At 47.3% G+C, this 26,007-nt stretch overlaps 12 protein-coding genes across 12 annotated transcripts; 10 read left to right on the top strand and 2 right to left on the bottom strand.

Moving 5' to 3' along the window:
- Window positions 1-185: 185 nt before the first annotated feature.
- On the bottom strand, window positions 186-1,715 carry FOMMEDRAFT_134732 (FMN-linked oxidoreductase; the record flags this gene model as incomplete). Its single annotated transcript, XM_007267487.1, has 5 exons — window positions 186-663; window positions 719-1,289; window positions 1,346-1,409; window positions 1,478-1,604; window positions 1,681-1,715. The coding sequence occupies 5 exons, from the start codon at window positions 1,713-1,715 to the stop codon at window positions 186-188; spliced, it is 1,275 nt and encodes a 424-aa protein (XP_007267549.1).
- A 1,673-nt stretch (window positions 1,716-3,388) lies between these two features.
- On the bottom strand, window positions 3,389-4,212 carry FOMMEDRAFT_157324 (uncharacterized protein; the record flags this gene model as incomplete). The annotated part of the gene is made up of 4 exons (XM_007267486.1): window positions 3,389-3,474; window positions 3,524-3,623; window positions 3,682-3,712; window positions 3,947-4,212. 4 exons carry the CDS (start codon window positions 4,210-4,212, stop codon window positions 3,389-3,391), a joined length of 483 nt encoding a protein of 160 aa, XP_007267548.1.
- Window positions 4,213-4,890: 678 nt separating this feature from the next.
- FOMMEDRAFT_157323 (uncharacterized protein) lies at window positions 4,891-6,768 on the top strand (the record flags this gene model as incomplete). Its single annotated transcript, XM_007267485.1, has 8 exons — window positions 4,891-4,992; window positions 5,049-5,281; window positions 5,314-5,475; window positions 5,532-5,724; window positions 5,790-5,854; window positions 6,080-6,274; window positions 6,452-6,630; window positions 6,695-6,768. 8 exons carry the CDS (start codon window positions 4,891-4,893, stop codon window positions 6,766-6,768), a joined length of 1,203 nt encoding a protein of 400 aa, XP_007267547.1.
- Window positions 6,769-7,245: 477 nt separating this feature from the next.
- FOMMEDRAFT_109318 (terpenoid synthase) lies at window positions 7,246-9,062 on the top strand. The gene is made up of 4 exons (XM_007267484.1): window positions 7,246-7,971; window positions 8,030-8,267; window positions 8,336-8,386; window positions 8,451-9,062. Exons 1-4 carry the CDS (start codon window positions 7,496-7,498, stop codon window positions 8,829-8,831), a joined length of 1,146 nt encoding a protein of 381 aa, XP_007267546.1. The 5' UTR covers window positions 7,246-7,495; the 3' UTR covers window positions 8,832-9,062.
- Window positions 9,063-9,460: 398 nt separating this feature from the next.
- Window positions 9,461-11,020, top strand: FOMMEDRAFT_109315 (uncharacterized protein; the record flags this gene model as incomplete). The annotated part of the gene is made up of 7 exons (XM_007267483.1): window positions 9,461-9,814; window positions 9,879-9,942; window positions 10,000-10,071; window positions 10,123-10,221; window positions 10,377-10,571; window positions 10,630-10,684; window positions 10,747-11,020. The coding sequence occupies 7 exons, from the start codon at window positions 9,461-9,463 to the stop codon at window positions 10,988-10,990; spliced, it is 1,083 nt and encodes a 360-aa protein (XP_007267545.1). The 3' UTR covers window positions 10,991-11,020.
- Window positions 11,021-11,499: 479 nt separating this feature from the next.
- FOMMEDRAFT_157320 (uncharacterized protein) lies at window positions 11,500-12,102 on the top strand (the record flags this gene model as incomplete). Its single annotated transcript, XM_007267482.1, has 3 exons — window positions 11,500-11,533; window positions 11,592-11,892; window positions 11,946-12,102. 3 exons carry the CDS (start codon window positions 11,500-11,502, stop codon window positions 12,100-12,102), a joined length of 492 nt encoding a protein of 163 aa, XP_007267544.1.
- Window positions 12,103-12,288: 186 nt separating this feature from the next.
- On the top strand, window positions 12,289-13,093 carry FOMMEDRAFT_87771 (tetraspanin Pls1 family; the record flags this gene model as incomplete). The annotated part of the gene is made up of 3 exons (XM_007267481.1): window positions 12,289-12,433; window positions 12,503-12,966; window positions 13,031-13,093. 3 exons carry the CDS (start codon window positions 12,289-12,291, stop codon window positions 13,091-13,093), a joined length of 672 nt encoding a protein of 223 aa, XP_007267543.1.
- Window positions 13,094-13,592: 499 nt separating this feature from the next.
- FOMMEDRAFT_109308 (uncharacterized protein) lies at window positions 13,593-16,007 on the top strand (the record flags this gene model as incomplete). The annotated part of the gene is made up of 7 exons (XM_007267480.1): window positions 13,593-13,987; window positions 14,053-14,258; window positions 14,410-14,468; window positions 14,572-14,952; window positions 15,008-15,207; window positions 15,266-15,910; window positions 15,967-16,007. The coding sequence occupies 4 exons, from the start codon at window positions 13,593-13,595 to the stop codon at window positions 14,866-14,868; spliced, it is 957 nt and encodes a 318-aa protein (XP_007267542.1). The 3' UTR covers window positions 14,869-14,952; window positions 15,008-15,207; window positions 15,266-15,910; window positions 15,967-16,007.
- Window positions 16,008-19,609: 3,602 nt separating this feature from the next.
- Window positions 19,610-20,470, top strand: FOMMEDRAFT_29216 (uncharacterized protein; the record flags this gene model as incomplete). The annotated part of the gene is made up of 3 exons (XM_007267479.1): window positions 19,610-19,736; window positions 19,842-19,872; window positions 19,930-20,470. The coding sequence occupies 3 exons, from the start codon at window positions 19,610-19,612 to the stop codon at window positions 20,468-20,470; spliced, it is 699 nt and encodes a 232-aa protein (XP_007267541.1).
- A 2,293-nt stretch (window positions 20,471-22,763) lies between these two features.
- FOMMEDRAFT_157315 (uncharacterized protein) lies at window positions 22,764-23,699 on the top strand (the record flags this gene model as incomplete). Its single annotated transcript, XM_007267478.1, has 4 exons — window positions 22,764-22,870; window positions 22,930-23,010; window positions 23,064-23,604; window positions 23,661-23,699. The coding sequence occupies 4 exons, from the start codon at window positions 22,764-22,766 to the stop codon at window positions 23,697-23,699; spliced, it is 768 nt and encodes a 255-aa protein (XP_007267540.1).
- Window positions 23,700-24,100: 401 nt separating this feature from the next.
- On the top strand, window positions 24,101-24,687 carry FOMMEDRAFT_157314 (uncharacterized protein; the record flags this gene model as incomplete). Its single annotated transcript, XM_007267477.1, has 2 exons — window positions 24,101-24,537; window positions 24,588-24,687. 2 exons carry the CDS (start codon window positions 24,101-24,103, stop codon window positions 24,685-24,687), a joined length of 537 nt encoding a protein of 178 aa, XP_007267539.1.
- Window positions 24,688-24,938: 251 nt separating this feature from the next.
- FOMMEDRAFT_86698 (uncharacterized protein) lies at window positions 24,939-25,670 on the top strand (the record flags this gene model as incomplete). The annotated part of the gene is made up of 4 exons (XM_007267476.1): window positions 24,939-25,006; window positions 25,064-25,329; window positions 25,396-25,551; window positions 25,612-25,670. 4 exons carry the CDS (start codon window positions 24,939-24,941, stop codon window positions 25,668-25,670), a joined length of 549 nt encoding a protein of 182 aa, XP_007267538.1.
- Between the last annotated feature and the right edge of the window lie 337 nt (window positions 25,671-26,007).

Genomic DNA, 26,007 nt, shown 5'->3' with positions numbered 1-26,007 from the left:
ACGTGCATGCTTTGTCAAATGTGATAATCGTTTCTACACCTACAGGCCCTCTTTGTAGGTTCGGGTGGGCCACAAACTCCGCAGTAATTCGTGATTTAACCTGTTTCTAATGACTCTAAATTTACACATTTATTTCTAAAGTTACAACTGCAGCAGCTTTCCCGATCTCGTTCTGCGAATGACTCTTAATTTTTCGTCGCTAGAGGAGCCTTACGTCCACGCCCGGTCACTCCGATTCCTAGACCCCATTCAATTTGGTTCGCTACCTTGATCCGTGTGCCAAGCTGTTCAGCGAACGTCAGCACACTTGCGGGATCCTTCTGAAATTGCCTCCCGACAAAGAGGACATCGCTCATTCCTCGCCGAAGGATCTCTTCTGCAAGTGGACCGGTTGTGATGTTTCCAACCGCTCCAACGTGTAGACCGGTCGGTGTATCTATACCATGAGCTTTTTTGATAGCTTCGGAAAGCGGTGCTTGGAGCGCCTTGAAGTCTGGGTTGTCTGGGTTCGGAATACGTTGAGCAGGGTGCGAGCCGGCGCTCGACACGTCTAGAAGGTCCACTCCGTGTGCTGCAAGGATACCTGCAAACTTGACGGTGTCTTCGAGTCGCCAGGAAGGTTCATTTGGAAGAGATTCTTCAAGCCAGTCGGTCGCGGAAATACTACCCAATTATCAGGAACCGTGGCCAAACAATGCATTTGGCAGCTGTTACTTACCGGAGGAAAAGAGGCATATCTTTGGGTATTATGCCTCGGACCGCATCAACGATTTCAAGAGTTAATCTGGTACGATTCTCGAACGAACCTCCATACTCATCCGTGCGCTTGTTGGAAATGGGGCTAAGGAATTCATGAAGAAGGTAACCATGCGCATTGTGGATCTCTATGACATCGAACCCGGCCTTGAGGGAACGTTTCGTCGCATCAACGAAAGCACGGACAATTTCTTTTATCCCTTCCTTTGAAAGCTCGTTTGGCTGCAGGAGGTCATCATTGTAACGGACTGGTGATGGCGCCCAAACATCTTCAGGCCAGCCACCATGCTCTACGGCGGCTATTGCGCGGAAGGCGATCCAGGGAGTGACAGTCGAAGCCTTACGTCCAGCATGTGCTAATTGGATTCCAATTTTGACACCCTGAGAGTGCGCGAACTCGACGATTTTCCGTAGTGCGGGAATCTGATCGTCAGTCCAGAGACCAGAATCCTCCGGCGTTATGCGTCCCTGAGGAGTGACTGCGGTCGCCTCCACGAAGGTAAGCCCAGGTCCGCGGGTGAAAATTCCGCCAACTGGAGTGCTTCCAATGATCAATGCTTCGTCGAAGTTGAACCGCTGTTGTACTCACGGTGAGCCATATGCCAAGCTGTCAAATGGCCGCCTTCTGCTGAGTACTGGCACATGGGCGAAACCTTTCACGAAGTATCATATCCATAAAAAAATGAGTAGGCTAAACTACAATGCTGCCACCGGCACTTACGAAGATACGGTTGTGAAATTCAACCCCGCGAATCTTGATAGGCTGGAATAGCTTTGGAATAGGCTTAGACTGGTCCCCAGTGAGTACCGCTGTTCCCGACGGTGGGATCTGTGCCGGTGTAAAGTAGCTGGAAAAGGCATTGCGAATCGCATTCAGTGGCACATCAATAATGATTGGAGTACTAGCATTGGACGTGCACTTACGAAGTGTTGGGAGCTGGAACATTTGGGATTGACATGGCTGGTTCAAGTATACTGATCGTAATAGCTTCTGCGGTTCCAAGTTGCGCAAGCTTGCATTGCTTTTTATCTTTCCCGCAGATCGTATTACTACGAGCACCATGACCTTCTGCGTCGAATCCGCGAATTTATCTCCATCAGTGGCATCACACGCTTATTAATTCTGTCGCTTCCAACCTCCCACATCGCTTCCAAGTAGCTGAGCAAGTCAATTAGGATATTTCTACTTGGACTCCTGGAGTTTGAAGTTTGAAAGGGCGCCGGAAAGCGAACAGGATGGAGATCACTGTGTTCAACTCGTTTCCGAGTCATGCATTATTATTTTGTCACAATTAGGGACTGCAGTGGAAACCGTCACCAAAAACCGCAATCCGCAACCGCGGATAGGTTATCCGCGGTTGAAATTCTCACGGTAACCGCAGTAACCGCGGTTACACTGCCAACGTTCGACTCCATACACTTACTTTTTTTGTTTTTTGTTTTTTCCTCTTTGTTTTTCAACACAAAACACTATTTTTTTTACAAGATAAGATTAGGTGTAGTAGATAAAAGGCAAGAGAGTGTGGATCGACTTCATTTGGTTCAGGTCCCGTGACACTGGACTACACATTGCCAAACGCATTGTGACTAGGGACTGCAGCGGATAAGGCTATCCGCGGTGTCGTACCGCGGTTGACAAATTCCCACGGATACCACATCCGCGGATAACTTTCTCACGGTATCCGCGGTTTTTGCACATCCGTCAGATGTATATAGAAATCAAATACATCTACTGTAGACATTCATAACTTCCAAGTATTAGCATTCATTAACTAAAAAAAGACAAAAAAATTCTACTATGTCTCAGAACTATACCCTACACTCCTTAAATTCAATATTTTTCCCATCTTACAACATGTCCTTGTCTGACGAGATGTGAGTCATGTGACAGCTGTCTGCTTGTTTTTACAGAACCATTAACAAAATGCACTCTCTACATAAGTAATGGTTGAAGATATTATGGCTCTGGCAGGGGTGTTAGGGTTATATGAGACATTGATCAGTGGAATGCCTTCAGTTGTAACATACTACATTGAGTGTATGCCTTCAAAGTTCATACTCTGAAGCTAGAGTAACAGAGCTGTACTCTTAATATTTCATGTACATTTTCTGTATATACCCTGTCCATAGTTTGTATTCAATACAAATATTTGCTGCATCTAACGGTTTTCCAGATCTTGTCAGCGCCCATAACATCCGCACATCGATCTCATTAATAAAATAAGGCCTACTAAATGCCTTTGAATCCGGTCCGCACTCGTAAGGTCGGAAGGATAGTTGCTTTGTCGGTGTGAAACTTTTGTAGGTCAATTTGTCTGATCCGACTAGTCATGATAGTAAGTCATTCTTTTTTATCAAATCATTATACGAGTCTAATAGTCAACTGCAGGGATCATGTCTTTAAGCGTCCCTCGATATTAATCAATGCTAGGCTTTAATTGGCCTCAAAGTTTTATTTTTTCTGCTTCGGGAGAATGCTAGAAATATGAGCGTTCGACTGCGGTGATATTGAATTGCATACTCACCCGCTCATGGTGATTCATGAATATGCTTCCTCTCTGAATCACTGATGCGTTTGCTGATGTACACATCATTCACATCACTCTACTCAAAATTGACCACATTTCAGACACTAGAACGTATCAAAATCAAATTCGTAGCGTATATCAACATCCATTGTCTGAAATGGTGAAGGAACAGATGATAGCTCAGCCATACCTGCATCACAGGCTTAGTTGTGGACACGAGAATACTTTTGTCCACACACCGCGTATGCCGCGTTCCCCGTACTGGAGCGCGGGACTGTCGACATCCAGTAAGGAAGTCGTTTTAGGTCCATCATGTTCTTGTATTTCCGGCCCTGCTCGCTGATATCGGATCCTTAGCTCGTTCGTATATCACAAGTCGGCCGGCGTCTTCCCGTACCAGCGGTGATTGTGGTGGCGTAATTCCGAGCCTGGTAGCTTATAAGCCAAGTCAATAGGACATGGAGTACGGCCCAACAGCTTTAAATTAATAAACATGGAACCAGGTTAGACCGCGTCGGACGGTGTACAACTTCTCCGTTTTGACTATTCACTCTTACGGCTTCGGCCGCCGCCTCGAGATGCGTCCTGGGCTTCCCAACGGCACGAGCTAGAAGCCGTTTATTGCCTGTAGCTATCGCGGGAATGCTTGGATGTACTCTCACCTGATATCGATTACTAGAGAACCGGCAGGTAACTCATGCTGTCCTGTGCACATCCTAAGCCAGGGCATAGTACAATCAATCATCCGGGGGCGTCCGGAATACTGTGGAGGAGCTTGTCCGAGTCCTTCCCTTCGGCAATGAATTCCGGACTTTGTTGGCAATTCGAAAAGCAAATAGCATTGCGCTGCAGTAATGTTGCAAAATGTCCGTAAGATCGGACCAAGCTCCTGCACGTCCAATCGCTTCTTGTAACCGCGCATCTCCATTCGAGTTACCAAAATTATCTCGCAAAATTCCTGGACAGAGGGGCTTAAAATGCTCTTCATTCCAGTGCGTGAACTCATCATTACAAAAATAGTTATGGGAGGACCTAGTGCATCTTGCGGTTTTCTCGGCGACGATCTACTCGGAGTTTCTACATCGAAGGTGTCTTGAGTTTAAAACGCTTCGATTGCAATATTTACGGTTGAAGTATAACTTGCTAAGCCCCGTCAAAGGTACGCAAATCGGGGGATCAGATATGACTCATGTGGTGAGTTATGTTCTGGTAAACACAAACCCTATGCTATCATAACATAATGTCCGGACCGTTGTACTTTGATATACTTCAGTTTCAAGTAGCCTTTATGTGGTGTTCGATGACCCTCAATCGTGGCTAATTCCAATCCACATGTTTCGGTATGTCTCCGATTATACCTGCGTCTTGAGAGGAAAATGGTTCCGATAAGATCTTGACGTAGTATGTACGACATAGCCGTCGGCGGGATTACGAGAAGTAGAAGATTGGTGAGGCTCACAAAATATATCCAAAGTTTTCTTGTTGCCGCTGTTGTTAATATAATCATCCATCAGGAATCTTCAAGGCATATGCTACAAATTCAATATGTCTGGCTAGACAAGGTTCCTGGGAGCCGGCGTCGAAATATATTGCTCTGATATTTCATATGACGCATCTAGTTCGTCGCGCATTAGTACTTCTCACAGCTCTACAAATTCAGCCCTTTTGTTCCGATGCCGGTATCGGTGTATCAGGAACTGGTGCCCCGGTCGGCGCGTCCTTGACTCCAATAGTTCCCGGCACATGGCGCTCGCGCTAACATAGGATAGTGCTCTTGTCTTCATATTTTCTATGGGTGGCGTCAGCCGCGATCCAGTTAACTCTGGCCCCTATCAGTTGAAGATCTATCCGGTCGTGCTAGCTAAGCCAAAGAAGGCACTTATTTTGAGGCCACCGAAGTTTACTACGCCACGTTTGGCGGCACCCTCGTCTTTGCTACTGGTGTTTATCAAGGATTTCTCCGCTTTTCGCCTTTCTGTACTCGATACGCTCGGATGGTGATTCTTGGACAATATGCTAATTGTTCCAGTGCTTCATTCGGCGTCTGGGACGTAGGCCTACCATGCAGCGCTCTGTATTCCAATATTCAATGGGCCTTGGAGAAAAGTGGAGTCTGGTTTTCGTACTTGCGCCGCAAATTTGAGATGGAGGAGCATGTACAGTGGATCGAGGACAATATTAAAGAATTTTCGTGTCTTGCATGTATGCCTTTCGCATACCTGCTATGTTTTCTAATACCTTTCTCAGTTGCCATTCTTCGCCCACCGGATATTTATTCTGTGCATCCGGGGTAACGAGAGAGACTTATTCGCTCCACGCTATTGTAATTTGTACGATATCGTCACCATCCGAGGTATTCGCGCTAGTCAAGTACCACTGGTATTTTCGCTACGATTATCTTCCATTATCAGTGAAACTGAAGAATCGAGATCGCAAGGATGTTGGTGTGATTTCCAACATCCGCCTCAAATCGGTTGCTGATGTTGCATCTGAATCTTGTGGAAGTGCAAGTCCTTCCAGAATTGGGTACCATATGCAATTGCTATAGGAGCGTACCTAGATGATAATCGGTAGCGAAAATGAGACGGATGATGTCTTACACAGTGAGTAGAAGATTGATACAGTGTGGACTTGTGAGGAGGGACCTAATGATAGATGTGCGTCGATCTGAGTTTTGTCTTTAAGAAGCGATCTTGTCTCAGACCACGGACGCAATTTCAAAATGTGCCAGGAAAGGAGGCGGCCATTGAGAGTAAATACACTCGATAGCAATTTTACTGCTCGCAGAAGTGTAGGCGCGATGAAATTGAGCTCGTTACTGAGGATGAAGACCGGCTGAGGAAACGACCTAAAAAGCTGGATATGGATATGCTCAGCCAGCTGATCTTACCACGATCATCACGTCGTCGGCTCGTCTTTCACAATTCTCTCCCGAGCAACTCTGCAACGAGTCCTTGCCTGCCACTGAAACAGTACCAAGACAAAGTTACGTATAGTTCCCGGCACGGCCTGTGCCATGCTTCTCACTAGCCGCCACCTTTTTCCCGTTTTCACCTCATTCCAAGCTCTCCTTGACGCAATAACACGCAGTTTGCGTAGATTACGCTGATCATTCTTGCACCAATCTTGTGTTGTCGCTGCTGCTTCAGATTTTGTTCGTTGGACAGTCCGTCAGAGGCACTGGTTTGCGATGTTGATGGCGTCCGCGCTCCGACAGCTTGTGCGAGCGCGTCCCTAGCTCAGGCTGCTGATCAAATTTGTGTTTCTGTCTCAATCTCACTCGCCGAAATGCGCCAAAGTCTCGTTCTTAAGGTTTGTCGTCTAGCGGCTAGGGACCACGCCCCAGGTATGCAGCTTGCCTTCTTTGGTGGCTCATTCAGGTCCTGCGGCGTGGTGTTCACGCTTTGCAGTGCCACCCGATCAGGTCGAGCGCTTCCGTACACCGCGAGCACAGACCATAAGTCTCCTGTATCCTTCTTTGTGAACAATTAAGCTGAAAATAACAGGAATGATTAGTCTCTCCCGGCCTAGCTTCCGTTAACCGTCTAATCACCACGCCACTCACTCAGATGCCGGACGTCCCGACCTGTACTTGAGCGCAAGCTATGTCATGACGAATTGCTTAAATTCCCATACTTGGTGATAACTACATTGGTCTCACTAAGGGATTTCGTAAACTCTACTGCATAAGATGACTGTTTCTACCGGCTCCGGTCAAAGTCTCACCGATGTTCATGGAAACGCCGCGTGCACGGCGTGAAGTGACTGTATGGGCTCTCCGTATCTCTCTACGCTAGTCTTGCAAATTGCACTGAAATCAGTACTAGGGTCTTTATATTCATTACCACATGATTGGCTTAGCATTTTGAGTCTCATCGGGCAAGGTCTGTTTCAGGGACGGTTTCTTTGTTTTTGCGAATTGAAAGATATTGTGATGCCATACTTGGTTGCATACGGATTTGCGGTCCTTCCTTGGGTTAATAGCAGATGGTCTCGAAACGGACGCACCATCTCTTTTGAAATCCGAAAACTTGGTTTAGACCCGGCCACCCGACTCCTGCTTGGACTCCATAGCCTAGTAACTGGTATAAAAACACGCCTGCCCATCCCCCTGATTGCTACGAAGCATCCCTGCCTTCGCTTGCATCCCGACCCTATCCTTCTCTCCACCCATTTATCTTGTGTCTAATATTGAACACTCTATCTTTGCTATGGTCGCAATTCCCGCGTCGCCTCCACTCCTTCCTCTACCCTTAGTGGCAGCGGATGGTCCACGTCCGAGTGCAAAGTCCGCACCGAAGGGATACTTCCTACCTGACCTTGTTGGTCATTGCGAGTTTCCTTTGACTTACAACCCGCACGGAGACACCGTTGCCCCGGAAGCGGACAAATGGTTAGACCAAGGCTGCCCCGAGCTCGCACCGAAAGCGCGCAAGGCTTTATATGGCTTGCGAGCCGGAGAACTTACTGCGTTTTGTTACACGTCCTGTGACGCGCATCACCTACGTGTTATTAGCGATTTCATGAACTACTTGTTCCACCTGGATAACATTTCCGATGGCATGATGACGCGCGAGGCGGACGTCCTCTCTGACATTGTCATGAATGCCCTCTGGTTCCCAGACGAGTATCGGCTGTGCAAGGGCCAGTCTCCTGAGGAAATCAGTGCTGGCAAGTTGGCACGAGAGTGAGTGTTGCAAATTCTTACGTCTACACGCCTCGTAACCAATATGATATTTTTTTAGCTATTGGCGCCGATGCATTGCGGACGCGGGGCCTGGTGTGCAAGCACGCTTCAAGGAGAACCTGCAGCTCTTCTTCGAAGCTGTTCACATTCAGGCAACACATCGTGAAGATGGTGAAATCCCAGAGTTGGAGTCATACATTGACGTGCGCCGTGATGAGAGCGGATGCAAACCTGTCTTTGACTTGATTGAATACGGACTTGGTATCAATCTTCCTGATTTCGTCATCGAACATCCCGTAAGTTTTTGCATTTCTGTGACATTTTACATCAATCACTGATTAGCTGGTGTTCCTAATTGCAATAGATCATCAAAGCGTTGAATCAGGGCAGCAATGACTTGGTGACCTGGTCAAACGTGAGCAATTTCTTTCACTTCTATGAAACGTTATTTATCTTCGTTCCTGATCGGATCAATATAGGACATATTTTCCTACAACGTAGAACAGGCCCGTGGAGACACTCACAACATGATCATCATCCTAGAAACCCGTTACGGGATGGAACTTCAGGATGCGATGGACTACGTTGGTGAGATGTGCCGAGTCACGATGGAGAACTTCGTCGCAAATAAGGCACGGGTACCGTCCTTCGGCTGTCCGCAGCTCGACCGAGACGTCGCCGGGTATGTGCAGGGCCTCCAGGACTGGATCGTGGGCGCGCTGCATTGGAGCTTTATGAGTAAGCGGTACTTTGGCACGGAAGGCGCGGAGATAAAGAAGCATCGCTACGTGAAGCTTCTGCCGAAGAAGACGAGTTCGACACCCCCGGCATGCGCACAGACGACGAGCGAGAGCCTATGAGCGCGGGCAACCGCCAAATCGCTTACTCATTGCTGGCCTTCCGGCTGTCTACGGATGCCGAATATAGCCGTCAAAAAGCTTCGATTTCATGCACGCGTTGACGGGCTGGGGGAGGGAAGCTCGTCGCGCGGTGCTGGCATATGCATGTTTCTACTGTATTTATTGCATGCGTTGGTGACCCGACTTGAACATTACTTGTATTCTTTGCTTCTGCCTCGCGGCACGGTCGTTGTATTCGATACGGAACTGTATTCTTGTTTATTTCTATTTTAGTAGCTCTTTTGTTGAGTATTGTACATAAGTAGTTGATGATAGTGGAAATTCATAGTAATTTGATTTTCGTATCGGACCTCTGCAATGCCTTTAGGATAACCTGACGCAATAATGCTTCTCAGACCCCGCGCCATTCAAATGCCGTGTAAAGTCATGTTTTATCGCCAGGAGGAATGAGCCAGATCTTAATGAGGAAATAAATACGCTCGGACTAAGATCGACGGAAGCATATTCAATATTGAAGTGGATGACGTCGTGCGCACCACCAAGAGGTCATAGTCAACACTCAGTTGCAATGTCGCATTTATCATCTGCTCGACATTTACTCTCATTTTCTTTACTTTCTGTCCTCCAAAATGCTACCTCGAGCTTTCTTGCCGCTCAAACGTGCCCCACTCACCTTGAATTTGCGAGCACCGCCTGCGACATACAAGTTACACACTCTGCCACTGCCGCGTCCGACGCCTCTCGTCTCACCAGTGCTGTCACGCGTCCCTCCATGCTGTCGGAACAAGCTCTTCGCAGGGGCGGCTGTGCGCGGCGTCGCATCACAGGTGTCCAACAGGCCCGGTTCCCAGACACCCAGACAAGCCGCGACGAACATCAGAGAAGAAGTCGGTAACACCGCTAGCAGTGTCGCACGTGGAATTGCGGGTGCGAACGTCAATGTGGACTCCGTGAAACCAATGAAACCCGAAGAGGACTCATTTGTGTGTTTAAGCGCGAATGATTTGATTTGATGTGTTCCTTCCGGCTCATGTATTATGTCCGTAGATTGGAATTACCAGCGCGGTTGCGAGCACCGTGCCCAAACCTGTGCTGGTTTTTGGTCTGGCCGGTAAACACTTGTTCCATAGTTTTCAAATATAACACCGAGAGCTGATCACCGAAACAGGTGGTATTCCGTATCTCGGAACCTCGGCGACCGTTATTTACCTTGCTCGAAAAGCAGGTCTTGCCACAGCTGGTAAATATAACGAGCATCGTTTTCATTTGATATTTATGCTTTAATGGACAGGATACTATACCGGTATTGATCCGGGCGTTGCGCTCACAATACTTGATCAGGCTCTCAGCATCCAGGTGACGTATGGAGCCGTCATGCTTTCCTTCTTGGGTATGTCAGCTTCTGCTATTCTCTTCACAAATTCATTTATCCTGCCTCCGATACATCCTCACCTCACTGTATTCGCTTCCCTGATCGGCATTGTTTCACGTCTAAATCTAACGGCGCTGGTTGTTTTCGGTGCATCATTGATATTTGATTATCAGGTGCTCTACACTGGGGCATGGAATTTGCAGGATATGGTGGTCAACAAGGATACCGACGACTTCTACTGGGTACAGCTCCTGTGATTTGGGGTTGGACGACACTCGCACTTGATCCTACGATGGCTCTTATTACGCAATGGGTTGGATTCACTGCCTTGTGGTGGGCTGACCTGCAAGCAACGAACGCCGGCTGGGGTGAGTCATTTTTATGTTAGATGAGTATCCAGTAGGGATACTAACAACTACTGCACAGCTCCGAAATGGTACTCACAGTACCGCTTCTATCTTTCTATTCTTGTCGGAACCTGGTAAGAGCCCTTCCGATAACTACAGTATTTGAATTGTGCAGTATACTCATTTAAGGGATCAGCATAATTGGTAGCCTCGCTGGGACGTCGTACTTCGGACCCGTGGCCGGTCACGGAATTGAGACGCATGACCTCAACATCCTGCGAGCACAGCGCAAGAAGCACGTCGTTGAAGGCTCAGGGACTGTTGGTGGGGAGATAGAGGCGCTACCGAACAGTGCAGCCGACAGTTATGTTACGCTGAAGAAGAAACACGAAGAGGAACCCGAGGAGAAGGGTGACGGGAAGGCAACGGGTAAAGATTGAGGGATTGAAACATCGGGCGGGATAAACTTTTCAAGAAGAAAGTGAAGATGACGACACTTATAAGCAATGCAATTACCGTATAAGCTACCGAACGACCTTCTACCAATGTACAATATGCAGAACATGTATTCTTCGTTAATATTAAAGTGCCTTCCAGTCACAGTGCTATTTCACACGGCAAAATGTGTTTCTGCAAAGTTCTGGATCGTTTCGTGTCCCCGCCGCGTGCGCTGAAACAAAGAAAGATGGCCAAATAATACTGCAACAAAATTAGCTGTACGTGTATATTCTGTAGATAGTATCAGTGCATGCTTAGACGGTTTAGCCGATTCCGACGGGATCACATTTTCCGGAGCACAGCACTCACACCATGGACGTTGTACCTAGGATTGACTGTTATCATGGGCAATTCTACTGGAAATAGACGGATTAATGGCCCAGGCGTTGGGAGACACTGCGCCCGGCAGCCGTGAGAGTGCTAAATAAAGCTGTGTAACAATCCCGAAGTGATGGCTGCCGGAAATGGAAGGGACAATCACCTTGGTAGGATGTTTTGAGTCTAGGCAACGGCCACACACTCGTCCACTGTCCAGCGTTGCAGCTGTCTGCCCTTGCCGCCATCCACTCCTTTCCTTCCCAGCGTTCTCTACACCGACGTTCTTTGGCAAAGGCTGCTGGCTAGCCCTGCCGAAGATCTTTTATTTCACACGGCACAGTCAAGGATCACTATCAGCATCAACGGCTGCTGACAACTCTGACGGTGGTTACCGTTCCCTGGTGTACTTCATACGCGGTTGCTTCACCCGACGGACGGACTCCCACTCCTCTATCAGTCTCCTTCCGTCCTTTCTCTTTCTCTTTCTCGTTCGTTCTTCCTTCGCTCCCTTTCTTTCGACCAGCAGGTCTGACTTTCTTCTTTCCCTCCTACCTTTTTGTTCTCTTCGACCTTCCCCAGTCAGCGCAGGCTCTTCGACGTTGACCGTCGTCGCTCATCTTTGATTTCTGGATTTACCTGGCTCCTGGCAAATCGAGCCCGCCTCGCCGTCGACCCGACACCCCATTCGTTACCAAGGATCATATCAGCCCCTAACCCCCCTACTCACCTCGTCTGATTCAATCCTGTTCGACTCGTATTTGACAAGAGAAGGAAAGGAAACACGTATCTGCTGATCAGAGGTGTGTTCGGTGTTCAAATTATTTTGGCTAAAATGATACATTGGAACTGACAGATAGGGCCTTTTTCAATCGCCCTTTACAGATTGATTTTAATTTGACTGAAAGAAGATTTTTCTACCAAAATGCCGTCCAAGAAGCTTATGGGATGCTGGGCGTTTGTTGACGTTTGTCTGCTAACTGCGGGTATCCTCACGCTCGTTCTTTCCATTGTGTGGCGCGCGCCGGACCTCATGCGCAATCTCGTCATTTCAAACAGTGACTTGACTGGTGCGTATCTTTCTCTCTTCATATATCTTCATCCATCTTAGTGTGTGTGCTCACGGCGAGTACGCACAGCCGGTCTTGTACTCGGGATTGCTTTCCTGGTCACCTGGGCCGTCTCAGTTGGCGCCATTATTCAGCCTAACCATGTCACGGTGGGGCTCATGATCCTCAACTGGATCCTCCTGCTCGATGGGATCGGGGTCCTTTGCATCGGCACGTTCATCTGGTTCTACACTCTTCGCGAGCGCGCAGAGTTCCACGACGTTTTCGCGGTGCAAAGCGATGCTATCAAGATCCAGATTCAGGACAAGTTCAGTTGCTGCGGATACTTCAACTCGTCGGACCTTGCCGTTATTGGTGGCAACTTTTGCGCGAACCAGTCGGCCATTGATCAAGCGGGGACGAACAACGCGACGTGTGTGGGACCTATCACAGGGTTTGCGGACTATGCATTGAACAACATCTTCACGTCGATATATGGTTATATGGCGATTGTTATCTGTCTCTTCCTTCTCTCGCTCTGTGTGATCAATAAGGTACGTGCTAACGTTGCCAGTGTTATTGAAATTACTCTGAATTATGCCTGTCTACGTTGAACAGAGGAATGAGGAGGAACGCTTCAGGAAGATCGACGAGAAGCGTGGTGGCCGTGGATTCGTCTAAATCACGAATGACATATGGTGACACTGACAGAACCTTTTGTCATTGTCAACGCTTAACTTTAGACGTTCCTTCCTATAACCTGTGAAGCAAGCTCTTCTCTGATTCTTTGACGTCTCTGTCTAATCAAACTTCAGTTTCCTTCCCTTTTCTGTCCATAAGAGTCTTCCATTCTTTTTTGTTTTCTTTTTTCGTTCGTGACTAAGACGTCCTTCCCTAGGAGAGGAAGTCGATGTAGTGTGCGGCCGCTGCTACAGTCACGTTTTTTCTCTCTCTTTCTTTCTTCCTTTTTTATACAATCAATTACGAGTTATGTTAAGGCTCTATTTGGGACATAGGATTGCTTTCGTTCTACCCTTGTATAAAGTGTATCCGATCGTCCAATGAAGGGAAATTAGAGAATATTGTAGACTGAATCTTTTGTTGTTGTAAGATTATGTAATCAATTCATGAGGATCATGGTTTCCGTTTCTGGGATCTACAAGCAAGTTGGATGCGTGCCATGAAGAACAAAACACGTCGACGAAAGGTTCCCGTTACCGCTTCTTCAAATACTAAGCAGACTCTCAAGGCAAACACAAGTAGCAGTAGCTCAGCAAACCCCCGCACATCTGCACGAATTATCCGGCAATTCCATGTGTTGCTAAAACGCAAAACACAACTCGAGAAGCGGCATGCTCGACGACTTGAGAATAGTACAGAGGAGGAAGCTATACAGCGAGAGATCAGGAACGTGGAAGATGAGATTGCTCGAATGGGAGGCTTGGAGGCGTATCAGCGCATGTCGAGTATTGGGCAGGGGAAGGATCGGGGAGGAGGGAGTGAACGCGTTTTAGTGGAATGGTTGACGGAGTTGGGTATTGGAGATGAGAAAGGGAAGGGAAAGGAAAAACTTAGGTGTGTAATTAGTCCTCGCCTCTCCTTCCTTTCCACAGCGAGTGAATGTACGGCGAATAAACTAGGATGCTGGAAGTAGGTGCACTGAAACCAGATAACTACGCTTCATGCAGCACTTGGGTGGACGTACATCCAATCGACTTGCGTAGTTCTCATCCGGGTATCGTTGAGCAAGACTTCCTTCAAACGGATATGGAAGAAAACACAGAGGCCTGGGACGCAATTAGCTTAAGTCTTGTCGTGAATTTTGTACCTGAACCACGAGATCGAGGTACGTTTCCAATCCCCTTTACATTTTCCCCCACCTCCGTTTTCCTTGTGCTGCGCTTTTTAGCTTTTGGTAACAAGATTTGAACGTTTTCATGTTCGAATATTGATATTGATCTAATAATAATGTTAATGTTACGCAATTCGAACCGCAGGACGCATGCTCGACCTTGCGTATAACATGCTGCGTGAAGACGGGTTCCTCTTCCTCGTGGTGCGTAACGTACCTTACTATGCTTATGTGCGATCGACGGCATACATGCTAACTTCGAGATCACTTTAATGCATACATCCACTTGGCATGTGGTATCAAATAGCTCCCGTTACCCTGTGTATCAAATTCGCGGTACCTCACGTCCGAACATCTCGCGCACCTTATGGAGTACATTGGTTTCACGAAGGTTAAAGAGAGGTGGAAAGCTGAGGGCGGGAAGATGGCTTATTGGCTTTTCAAGAAAAAGAAATTCTCCTCCGAGGGGAGACCCAGTTCCGAACCTTGCTTGAATTCCGGATTCGATGCTGGTATAAAGTCAGCGGATGACAGTACCGTGCGATTTGACAAAAAGGTTGTACTGAGGGAAGGCAAGCGGAATAATTTTTGTATTCTGCTTTGAAGAGTGCACTCGAGATGCCGGAGCGTTTCAGAACGTCCCTTCACGAACACGCCAAGCCATGGCTTGTTGAGGACTATGAATAACGTAAGTATGTCAGTGATTATTATACGCTGACCTCGACTACATATATTTTTGATAGGAAAGGCTAAGAATTCCATTTCAGCGACGTGCAATATGTTGCAAGCTATTATTGTTACAGCATTGGTTTTTCTAAAATGTTACATCAATGGGACACACACTGTGCAACGTCCATCAACTTCCCCTCCATTCTCTTAGGAAGTTAGTGACGAAAAAGCGTATCACTTCAATGGAAGCTGATGGGAGCTGATGAAGAATTTGGTACGTGTAAACTTGTTTGGGCGCTGGGAGTGTATTTATTAATACGTACTGATAACAGTGGCAGCCACAATCACTTACATCTCTTGGTTCTTTTTTCGCGTCGTATAAATTTGTTTTTGGGCAGGCGTTTACTGGAGTCTGGAACTAGAATCAAAGCGAGCTGATGACGTAAGCGGAAAAAGTAAAATTGCTTCCGATTTTGCTCCCCCACCTCCGCATTACAGAGCTCTTAGACCACAACAACGGTCGCATGTTCTATACTCGAAGAAACATGCAGAGCAAGCTTTCAGGCGAGCATACTGGCAATTGCTTGTCTACATAGTCTACTCCTGGTGTTTCCTTCTGGATTTCGGAGAAATTTCACTTGCACGAGTTCTTAGCTTGTGCCCAGAAAGTTTTCCTCGTACGCCGTGCGAATCCTCAAGTACTCGAGCTTTTACTTTCCTTAGAAGAGATGGGCTGGAACAACTATGTCCCCGAATAAGGTTTACTCCGTGACTGGACAGTTCAGGCCCGCCTGAAGACCTGCGTAGGTAAGGGGCTTGTCAGCCCTCGAGGAAGGTAAGGCTTATAACGTGCGTTTACGCTTCTCTCCAATTCCAGTGCCTCAACCGCATCGCATCATGATCTCAATTTGGCTACCTTGGGGAGTGTCGGGAGGCAGCAAGCCTTCGAGTAGCAGCAATGGCCGAAAAGCAGCAAGGTTCGGTGGCTTTCTCTTTTGAAATATAGACGAATTCTCACCTTTGTTTTGTGAAGCTCCAGCTTACAATATCGACTAGTGCAATTCGTCGTCTTGCAGCTCTTTTTCGTTATCCGACAGCTGCTCCGAACACCTACCCGGAGAAGCATATGCTACCGAGTCGCCCGGAAAGTCACTCGTTTTATTCTCCTATGGTTGCTTTTATTTCTGTTGTCGCTACTCTTTGCGGTGAGGCTTCAACTTCACCTTCGTAACGCAGACGGGAAGAACCTCGTCTTCCTTTCGTTCTCTTGCTGTCAAATGGCATTTAACACCGCAGCGACTACGTTCGACTGGATCAACATGATGTCTACGATGGCTCAATCGCGCGGCGTTTTCCAAGCTCTGTCTGGCTTTCGTCCGCTTCTCCCTAATGCGTGGCCGCTGCCCATACTTCCTTCGCCCTTTGCGCTAACGGTCCCGAACGTCCTTATTGACGCTGGCACAAAGCAACCTCCCTGCTTACCAGGAACTTCGAATTGGGCGCTCTTCCCCTGGTTTTCATGACTGACACTAACGCACCGTAGTCTCTCTTGATGGCCGGCTCATTAACTTTGACTATTATCCATGCGCGCTTCTTGTATATCTCATAGCTTGTACCTTTCATTTCGCGTTAGTGTTGTCAGCCTCTGGATACTGTAATCTGCTGTGATCTCCAGCGCATGGGAGCCGGTACGGGGCCGGCGGGAGCGGGAGGGGTGGGCCCGTTCCAAAGATTTTTGTCGAGTGCTTCGTTCATTCGATCGCTGTTCCTACTGTACTGTATGGGAGGGACCGTTGCAGCAGGCAATTCACCGTACAATATATCTTGAGTTAATTCTCCTTCTATACCATACGGCAGCGTCGTAATAAGTTGCACTATTCTGCGAATGTTCTACTGTGGGTCTCACTTGTCATGCCAAATGCAGAAATTAGAGGTTGACCATCACAATCTAGAGCAAAATACTGGACATGTGGTCTCCCGACTGAAATTCGGACGTTAACCTTATCGTCACTATTCAGCATCTGACAATAACTGCATCTATCCAGCCGAACATTTTACTCATTGCCGCGTACGAGGCAAAACGAGTCTGGTTGAGACACTATCTTCAATCATCTTGCATTACCGCAATTGGCCTGGAGTGCGTAGTATGGTCTAGAACTCAATTGTAGGCTGGGCTGGAAGGAACCTAGTTGGCGAGTATAAATTTAGCAACTGTCTGCCACTCGCGAGATGCCGAGACCAGTCAGCCCACTGCAACGGAAGGAAATATAAAGCAAGCGCTCCTGGACGACTTGCTTTCTCCATCTTCTCCTCCTTCCTCCATCTCCTCGGTCTGGTCTTCTAGTCGATCATCAAGGCAGCAAGTCCTCAGCTCTGGCGACGACTTATGATAAACAACAAGCAGCAAGTCCGCAAGTCATGAAGATGAACTGGCTTCTAAGACATCTGCAGTCGTCATGCGCAACAGCATCCCAATATCTTAAGCTTATAGTAAGACTGATGTGTGTGACCTCAAGCTGTCAAGGATCCATATTCGTCGACTGTCATCGATGTGTGCCTTCGCCATCTTCAAGTTCATGTATGTCGCCTATCTCAGTTTGTTTGTTAACTGCGACTAACCCTGTTATTACTCTTTCTTAGCAAAGGTACGCCCATCTTTATTAGCGTTTAGTACCGTCTCTGATCGACACTGATGTTCTCATTTTACGTCCTCAGCATTCGACTACGAACGCAAGCCACCCACGATGAAGATCTGCTGCATAAAGACGATGACTTGTGCACGGTCATTGTCTTTCAGCACTCATTGATGAATGGGCGTTTGTTGGATCCGCAAACACTATTCGGGTGGCTTGAGCAGGGAGCCGGCAAGAGGCCGGTGCGAATGGGAGGGGCGGGCCCATTTGACGTCTTGTTTTGTATTTCAAGCAGCAAACTCGTCTGCAAATAAGCATTTCAGTATGAAATGCTATGGTAAATTTTTCCTATCCTGCTGCAGTTTGCAGAGCTGGGAGCCGGTAGGGTGGCCGGCGGGGGTAGGAGGGGCGGGCCTGCCCCATTTTTTTTCCCAGCAATTTATCGGAAACGGTCCTGATCCCTGTTCGAGTGACTTTGACTGTCGTTTCTCTCATCTATTCCTCTCTGCTTAATCGACTCTGAAACGTCGTAGCATACATTGTAGTAATTAGTCTAATTTGGGAGCCGGTATAGTGGCCGGCAGGAACGGGAGGGGCGGGGCCCGTTCCATTTGTTTGCTTGATTTCTTGTTGTTCCTGGTAGACTTTACGTTGGTTGCAGTGGCATAATCAATGCAGCTGAAGGATTTATAATTCCGAAACTCTTATTGCAGAATATTAATACGATTTACAATTTATCTTCAACGCAACATGTCTTGTAGAAATTACTCTTTCCTTGAGTGCATTACGCTCGTAAAGGCATCGAAGCCAGCACCTGTTGTCGACTATTTAAAACTTGCTTAGAACTAGGCCTAAACGGGGAATTCGTGGTGAATACCTACCAGATAAGGGTGGTACACTTCTTACCAAGCAACTTTTCTGTCTTGTATGTATGGGATGAAGGGAACAATACTCGGTGTGTAAAACTCCACCTATTATGATCTCGTGCTTCTCAACCTCAACAATGGTTCCAGTGCTCGTGTGTCGATGCTGGCACAGCTTGTCTAGTAACCGAAACAACATCACCGAGAGCGAGCTGAAAGCAAGTGTAGAGAGAGAGATGGAATGTTATCAACTGCCTTCATAGTCGTCTGTTTAATTCTATAATACAGGCAGCCTCCACTCTCCACGGGTAAGACCTCTTCCATGATAATGCGGATCACCAGAAAGTTAGTTAATTTGCTCACTCTCTTGTCAATCGCAGGTTAATGCTTGACAGTGCATGGATATTATTTCCATAGCTGAACATTGCTCTTGAAACTGATGAGCACGTAGTGGGTGTCAGGAAGAAATACCTGGATGTTAAGCTCATTCCTGGGATTGTGGAATTCACGGGACCTGTTGAGAACACTATAGACCCAAACCATATGCGAGTCCTGAACCTTGGGGGTACATAGGTAGGATGTTGGAAATAAGTGTAATCGAGTGAGCTTATATAACTTGGAGATAGCTCTATCCAGACAAACAGTGAAACGGGAAGGCAAAAAAGGTGTGTTAGTAAGATCCATGAACACTAATTAGCACATGACGAACTTTATGTTCTTAGTTACCTCCCCAAGTCCTCTTGAAGTGCGCATCACTTCCGAATCAGGCATGCATTGCTCGATATAGCTCAAAGATTTGAAGACCGAGAGGTCGAGCCTTTGGCAAGCTTGTCCACATGGGAGGCCATTGTCAAAGAATATGCCAATTTTCTGGATTACTCGTCCTGGCTTGCACGAGCAGACAAAGGAGCTGGGGACCACTGATACCACTGTACGACGGGTGGTCATGAGAACAATGTACACGGCAGAGTTGGATTCCTTTGTCCGCAGCTGCCACCGTTTCTAACCAACCAGGAGCTCCCGTATTCCCTTTCTCTCCCCGAGAGGGAGCAATCAGGCGTTCTACTCACATGCGGCCAGGGAGCTGTATAAAAGCCACCTGCAGAATGCTGCTAGAGCATCTAAGAAGTGCAAAGAACCTGGTCAACGTCCTGTTTCCCCGTCCAGATCGATACTTGTCATGCCGAAGGTAACGACACAGAGGGTTCTGGGCCCATTCGTTTGCAGCGTGCCGGAATGCGGAAAGACGTTCATTCGTCAGCATGACCTAACCCGTCATGCGCGCGCATCCATAACCCGAACGCCGAGTAAGTCAATTGCTTTTGTGGTCTCCATTCCTCCTCTTCGTACTTAAACTGCTCTTCTTAGATGTCTGAAGTGCTCTAAATGCAATCATACAACGATTTATAAAGATAACCTCAAGACGCACTTCATCGGAAGACAGTAAGTCAAGTTCAAGTATATTAGCTATTGTAGACGCATTGACTAACCAGCCTGCAGTGTAAATCCGAAGGCGTATGCCTGTAGGTTCAACGATTGCGGTAGAACTTATACCGACGACTCTTCTCTCATAAAGCATGAGAAGAAGTGTCACAAGTTCTATCGAAGGGCGCAGAAGCCCTATGTGCGTCCTCCGACGCCGACGTTGCGACTACAAGTGCACGCCAGCATGTTCGTGCAAGGTACCTCCAAAAGTCAGGAACCTTCTCCAACTACGTCCTCTGGCGATGAGCAATTCAACTTCGAACAATACTTGGATGAGATCTTAGGTCTTTGCAAGCCATCTGAAGCTTCTAGTACCGGCCATGCCTCCTCTGGTTTCTCAGAGTCTCAAAGACATAGACACCTAGACAATGAACGATCAGAGGCTACCAGTGCGCAAAAAGTCAACGCTCTTAATGCATCTGTTTCTACTTGCCAGGATCCCCTCTTGGATCAAGTCTCCGAGCTATTCAGTGTACAAGTACCCTTTCCATGGCAGCAAGGACTTGGAGAGGTAGATCTCGGTGTTGAGACATGGAACACGTTTTTAATAGAGTAACAAGGATCTATCGACGATTACTCCCTTTTTGGTCTATATAATGGATGGCACAATGATCCGATACTGAACCAGAATATACAGCGCTGCTAAACTTGCCCCATCCTTGGCGCTCTCGAATCTCTCGCGTCCTTGTCCACCGGATTGCGTTCACATATCATATCAGCCTCTATGCATTTTGTACATATTTATTCTTAAACTTATTTTTATTCAGAATGGAATTTCCTGCTAAACCCTTGTATAATACTGCTTCGTCTTGGATGGCACACTTGCCTGGCCTTGTGCGGTCGCCGTCATCGACCGTTCTCTACTTTTTTTACATCATTGACCACAGTGAGTACACTGTCCTGTGGTGTTGTGCTGCACCTTATGGGCTTGAAACGGCCTTTGTAGCTCAACGATAGCATATATCTGGTTTAACAAATCCATATCATCCGTACGTCAATGTATTTTGTCACCAATCGCTGCTTACAACATCTTCAAGTAGACCTTTTCTCTTGATCTATAATTGTCATCTGAACTGGGCTCGACTGTGGGCTGGAAGCCTTGAATCGGCGAATGTAAATTTAGCACTTGTCTGCCACTCGCGAAATTCCGAGACTAGTCAGCCCGCTACAACAGAAGGGATATAAGGCGAGCACTCACGGACGACCTTCTTTCTCCATCTTGTTCTCCTTCCTCCATCTCCTCGGTCTGGTCCTCTGCTCAGTCCTCAAGGCGGCAAGCGCTCAGCATTGGCGACAATCTTACAGCGACGTCCAACAAGCAACAAGACCGCAAGTTATGAAGATCAACCAACTTCGAAGACATCCATAATTATCATGCACAACGGCATCCCAACGCCTGGAGTATATAGTAAGATCGACAAGTGTGACCTCAAGGCTCAAGCCATCAAGCAGCAATCATCGTCGTTGACTGACATTCGATGTGTGCCCTCGTCATCTTCAAGTTCATGTATGTCGTCTATCTAAACTTCTTCGTTAAGCTGCGCCTAACCCTGTTATTACTCCTTAGCAAAGACAGTCCATCTTTATTAGTATTTTTAGTATCACCGTCCCTAGTCGACACTGATGTTCTCATTTTACGTCCTCAGCATTCGACCACGAACGCAAGCCACCCACGATGAAGCTTTGCTGCACAAAGATGATGACTTGTGCACGGTCATTATCTTTCAGCACTCATTGATGAATGGGCGTTTGTTGGATCCGCAAACGCTATTCGGGTGGCTTGAGCAGGGAGCCGGCAAGAGGCCGGCGTTGAATGGGAGGGGCGGGCCCATTTGACGTCTTTTTGTATTTCAAGCAGCAAACTCGTCCGCGAATAAGTGTTTCTCGAAAATACTCCCAACCTTGGCCTCTCTCATCTATACCCCACTACTCGTTTCGTACTGAAATGTTGTGGTATAATACCCGGCTACTCGTTTCATACTGAAATGTTGCAGTTATATACCCTGCTATTCGTTTCAAATCGAAACGCTGCGGTAAATTTTTTCCTATCCTGCTGCAATTCGCAGAGCTGGGAGCCGGTAGGGTGGCCGGTGGGGGCGGGAGGGGCGGGCCCGCCCCGTTCTTTTTTATTTTATTGTTCAGGTTCGTTTTTCGCAACAAACTTATTTGCAGGCGTCTCTTGGTAACGATTCCAAACCTTGTTCTGGTGGATTTGACTGTCGTTTCTTCCGTATATTCCTCTCTGCTTTATCTACTCTGAGGCGTCATAGCATACATTGTAGTAGTTAGTCTATAAGGCTGCAATCGCAGCTGGGAGCCGGTAAGGTGGCCGGAGGGAACGGCAGGGGCGGGGCCCGTTCCACACATTTTATTCCCTGTTAGTCTGTGCTACTCTTTTTCTTTTATCGACGCAATCAATTTAGTATAGAGAATTAGCTAATTGTATAACACTTATGTCGACTCCTATGCATGTAAAAAATGTCAAAGCACAAGCTGAGAGCCAAAGCTGTTGTCGACTATTTACAAATTGTTTATGCCATCAGTGGTCTACCCGCTTTGGGCAATGCAGTGCAGGTGAATAGGTAAGTCGTGGGATACACATGCCTCGTAAGGGCGAAGTGCTTCGATCCAAGCAACCACCAGGCCCGACCAATGAGCAGAGTCCATTTTCCCTTTCTCTCCCCGAACGAAAGCAATCAAGAGTACTTGTCCACCTTGCGTATAAAAGATGGCAGCTTTAGGTCGCTACTGGGGCACCGCAGGAGTCTTCCAAGACTACAATCGAGCTATCTGCAACTTCCCCACTGAAATTCCCTTCCTCAATTTCTTCACTGACTTGAAAGAACATCATGCCTACCACTGCATCGCATCCCTTTGTATGCACCGAATGCGGAAAGTGCTTCACCCGTCGGTCTGACCTTAACCGTCATGCTCTTCTTCATAAGCCGGATGCTAAGTAAGTCTGTCGTTATTGTCATCTCCATTCCCTGATTCTTATATATTATTATCTTGTAGACGATACTACTGCGCGTATCCTGGGTGTTCCCATAGCTCCCTTCAAAAGGGAAACTTGAAGACACACTATATCGCAAAGCAGTAAGCCACGTCTGGCTCTTGACTAAAGCTACACGAACTAACACAGCCTCCAGTTTACTGCAACGCCTTTTCCAATGCAGGTTCCACGGTTGTCCCAAGTCCTATACGGACGAGTCCGCTCTCATAAAGCACGAGAAGAGCCATCATAGATTCTTCCGCAGGGCGCAGAGGCCGCATGAGCGGCAGATGTTGCCAAGCGTGAGGCTTGGGCTTCACCCGTCCGTCTTTGTGAAAGATGACTCCGAGCAACGTGTCCCATCGCCAACCCCATCCTTGTGCTATTCTATTAGTGACAACTCGTCGCCCTATTCGCAACCCTTCTCTCCGGCTCCTGCGATGGCTCCCGCCGTTAATGACGGGATGCACCTCGATAGCGAGAATCCTGTGGTGCCCTTATCTACAGATGAATTTCTGCATGAAATGATTCCGGAGTTATTCCCGAAGCCCGTGCAGACAGGCACCTCTAGCATCCCTTCCATCCCTCCCATCCCTTCCGACCCTTCCAGCAATGTATGGGACGCGTATTTCGCTTACCTGCTTCAGGAGCCATACCCGACTCACTTGAGCTATGGCGAGGAGTTGTCGGACCCAAATGTATTTACACCATTTGATCTATTTAATCTAACTTTCCCCTCTGAGACCACTTCCAGGCCTTTTCTTTGAACCTTCTTACGGGGCTTGGCTTTTGATCCTTCCACGATACCGAGGCCTACTAACTTTCTGTTAAGAGCGTGATTTTTTTAAAGTTTCTTTTCTTATTCTTCACTTATTTTGCACCACTTCGCCTTTCGTCCTTCGCATATACCCACTTTGATTAACTTTGGAATATTTGGAGAATATTGTTATCGTGATACGAATTCTAGTCTCCTAACACGCTAAAATAACAAATGACATTTTTTAACTTGTTGGAAGAGCCCAAAGCGCAAGCCACGCCGTACTAACAACAAAGGCGCATCGAATGACGATCTTTGTAACCGCCCAATGCCGTTACGGCAAAGGCCGAGAAACTTGAATTGAACACGCCCATCTACCTGAACTGAGACGTCCACTTCTTCTGAGTCTTCAAGCAATTAACGACGTTAATTCGCAAATGCCGCGTATTATAAGGCGAGCTGCGTCTGGAGCTACTACTAGTGTTGCTGGTGCATCATCGACTTCATGCGGAAGGTCATATAGAAGTGAAATTGCGTATGGCCAACATTCTGAACATGAGTCTTTGGGCGCCTCTACCAGCCGGATCACTCTGTCCAACTCCGTAAACATTAAGACGATTGATGGGCCGACTTCTCAAGCGCCTATCGCCGTCAAAGGTAGAAGCAAGAAACGTGCAAACGCGAGCAGCAGGGATGGTGGCGACGCCGAAGATACGAAGCCAAAGACGAACAGAAGAAGGACTGCAAAGGATGTGGATGCTGAGGGAAAAGAAGCATCGTCGAAGCCGAGGTCACCAGAGAAGCGCGGTGCAATGATGAGGAGTAGGCCTCCGAAGGCAATTGTTGAGCGTTATCAACGAGTTCTTTCGCAGAGGTGTGTCCATTTGCGACTTTCCGTTGAATTCAATATTGAAGATGAGCAAGGTTGTTCATGATTGATCGTCAACGAAATGGGAACGAGCTCAGGGAAGAGTTCAGTGTCCTTGGCTCTACAGGAAATGCAAGTCCTACTACGTATCGTTAAATAAACTGGTAACTGATTGTAACACAGGTGTACACTGTGACCATAGACAAGATGCCGTCCTGTACCTGTAAGTGTCTTGCTCGATTGCAGTTTCCTCTAGTTTGATAGTTCTTTAAGGTCCAGATGCAATGAAGGGTAACCACTGCAAACATATTGTAAGTGCGCATTACTCTACCTATGAATTGAGTCTAACGAGATGTACAAGCTATTTATCTTTTGCAAAGGTATATAGAATCAGGAACACCAAGTGGATGGCTATTTACGTTTATGCACCCATAGTATTGCAGGTTCCTCAAACCTCACACTATTGGTATCAGAAGTGAGTAGCGCCATTAATTCGCGTGCGTGAATATATTGTTAATTAGTATTCTTGCAGAGCACTCCTAACGAGCGAGCTTGAGGAGATATTCCGGAATGCACCTACCGCCCCGAATGCAATGGCAAATGCGAGAATACGAGAGGCATACGAACGAGCTGCGGGAAAGAAGGCTTCTAGCTCAGAGGCTCTACAAAATCGACGTGTGCCGAGCGAAGAAGATGATTGTCCGGTGTGTTATGAAAATATGCACGGAGCGAAGGAGACCTCGCTTGTGTGGTGTGAAGCATGTGGGAATGCCTTGCATAAAGAGTGCTTTCAGCAGTGTGCGCCATTTGTCTTGCCATCTTGCTACTGCCTAAGCGAATGCTAATACTATATTTTTTGTACAGGGGCAAAGAAGAAGATTGGTACGCCGGATTGTGTATACTGTCGTGCTCCATGGGCTGGAGCAGGTTCGAGAAATGCAGGAAGTAGTAGGTGGGGGGACGGGTATGTTAACCTGGCTAGTGTTGCTGGCCTGAGTCCAGTTCGGGACACGAGTACCTGTGCGTTGAGGCATCTTGTATCTTTGAACCGCCGTTGGGCTCTCGCTCACCCGCTTGCAGATTATCATGGACCGCGCAGAGGTCAGCGATTTTATGGCTATCAAGATTATGACGACTAGCAATGCTCTACCAGAATACAATCGTCCTTTCATTTTGACATGCACATATCTCAATCGCCACAATCAAGATTTGCACTACATCATATTAAGTACATACAAATCCTCATACCAACGTTGCAACTTGTAGTTTATTGGCACGTTGTAAATGCTATTCAACAAAAAAGAATTTTTTGTTAATTGTCGGATCACTGAAACCAGCGGAACATGATTGGGTATAGATTGAGGTTCCTAGCATCACTAGCCATGGACCTGGTGCTGGCACTGTACAGTTGCTTCCATGTCTTCTGACACGGCTAATTTGTAGTCTGTTTTCGGAATTGGACTCCCGATGGAACAA

This window comes from Fomitiporia mediterranea (assembly GCF_000271605.1).
Source record: "Fomitiporia mediterranea MF3/22 unplaced genomic scaffold FOMMEscaffold_7, whole genome shotgun sequence".
Lineage (NCBI taxonomy): Eukaryota > Fungi > Basidiomycota > Agaricomycetes > Hymenochaetales > Hymenochaetaceae > Fomitiporia > Fomitiporia mediterranea.
This window is presented reverse-complemented; position numbering and strand designations above follow the sequence as displayed.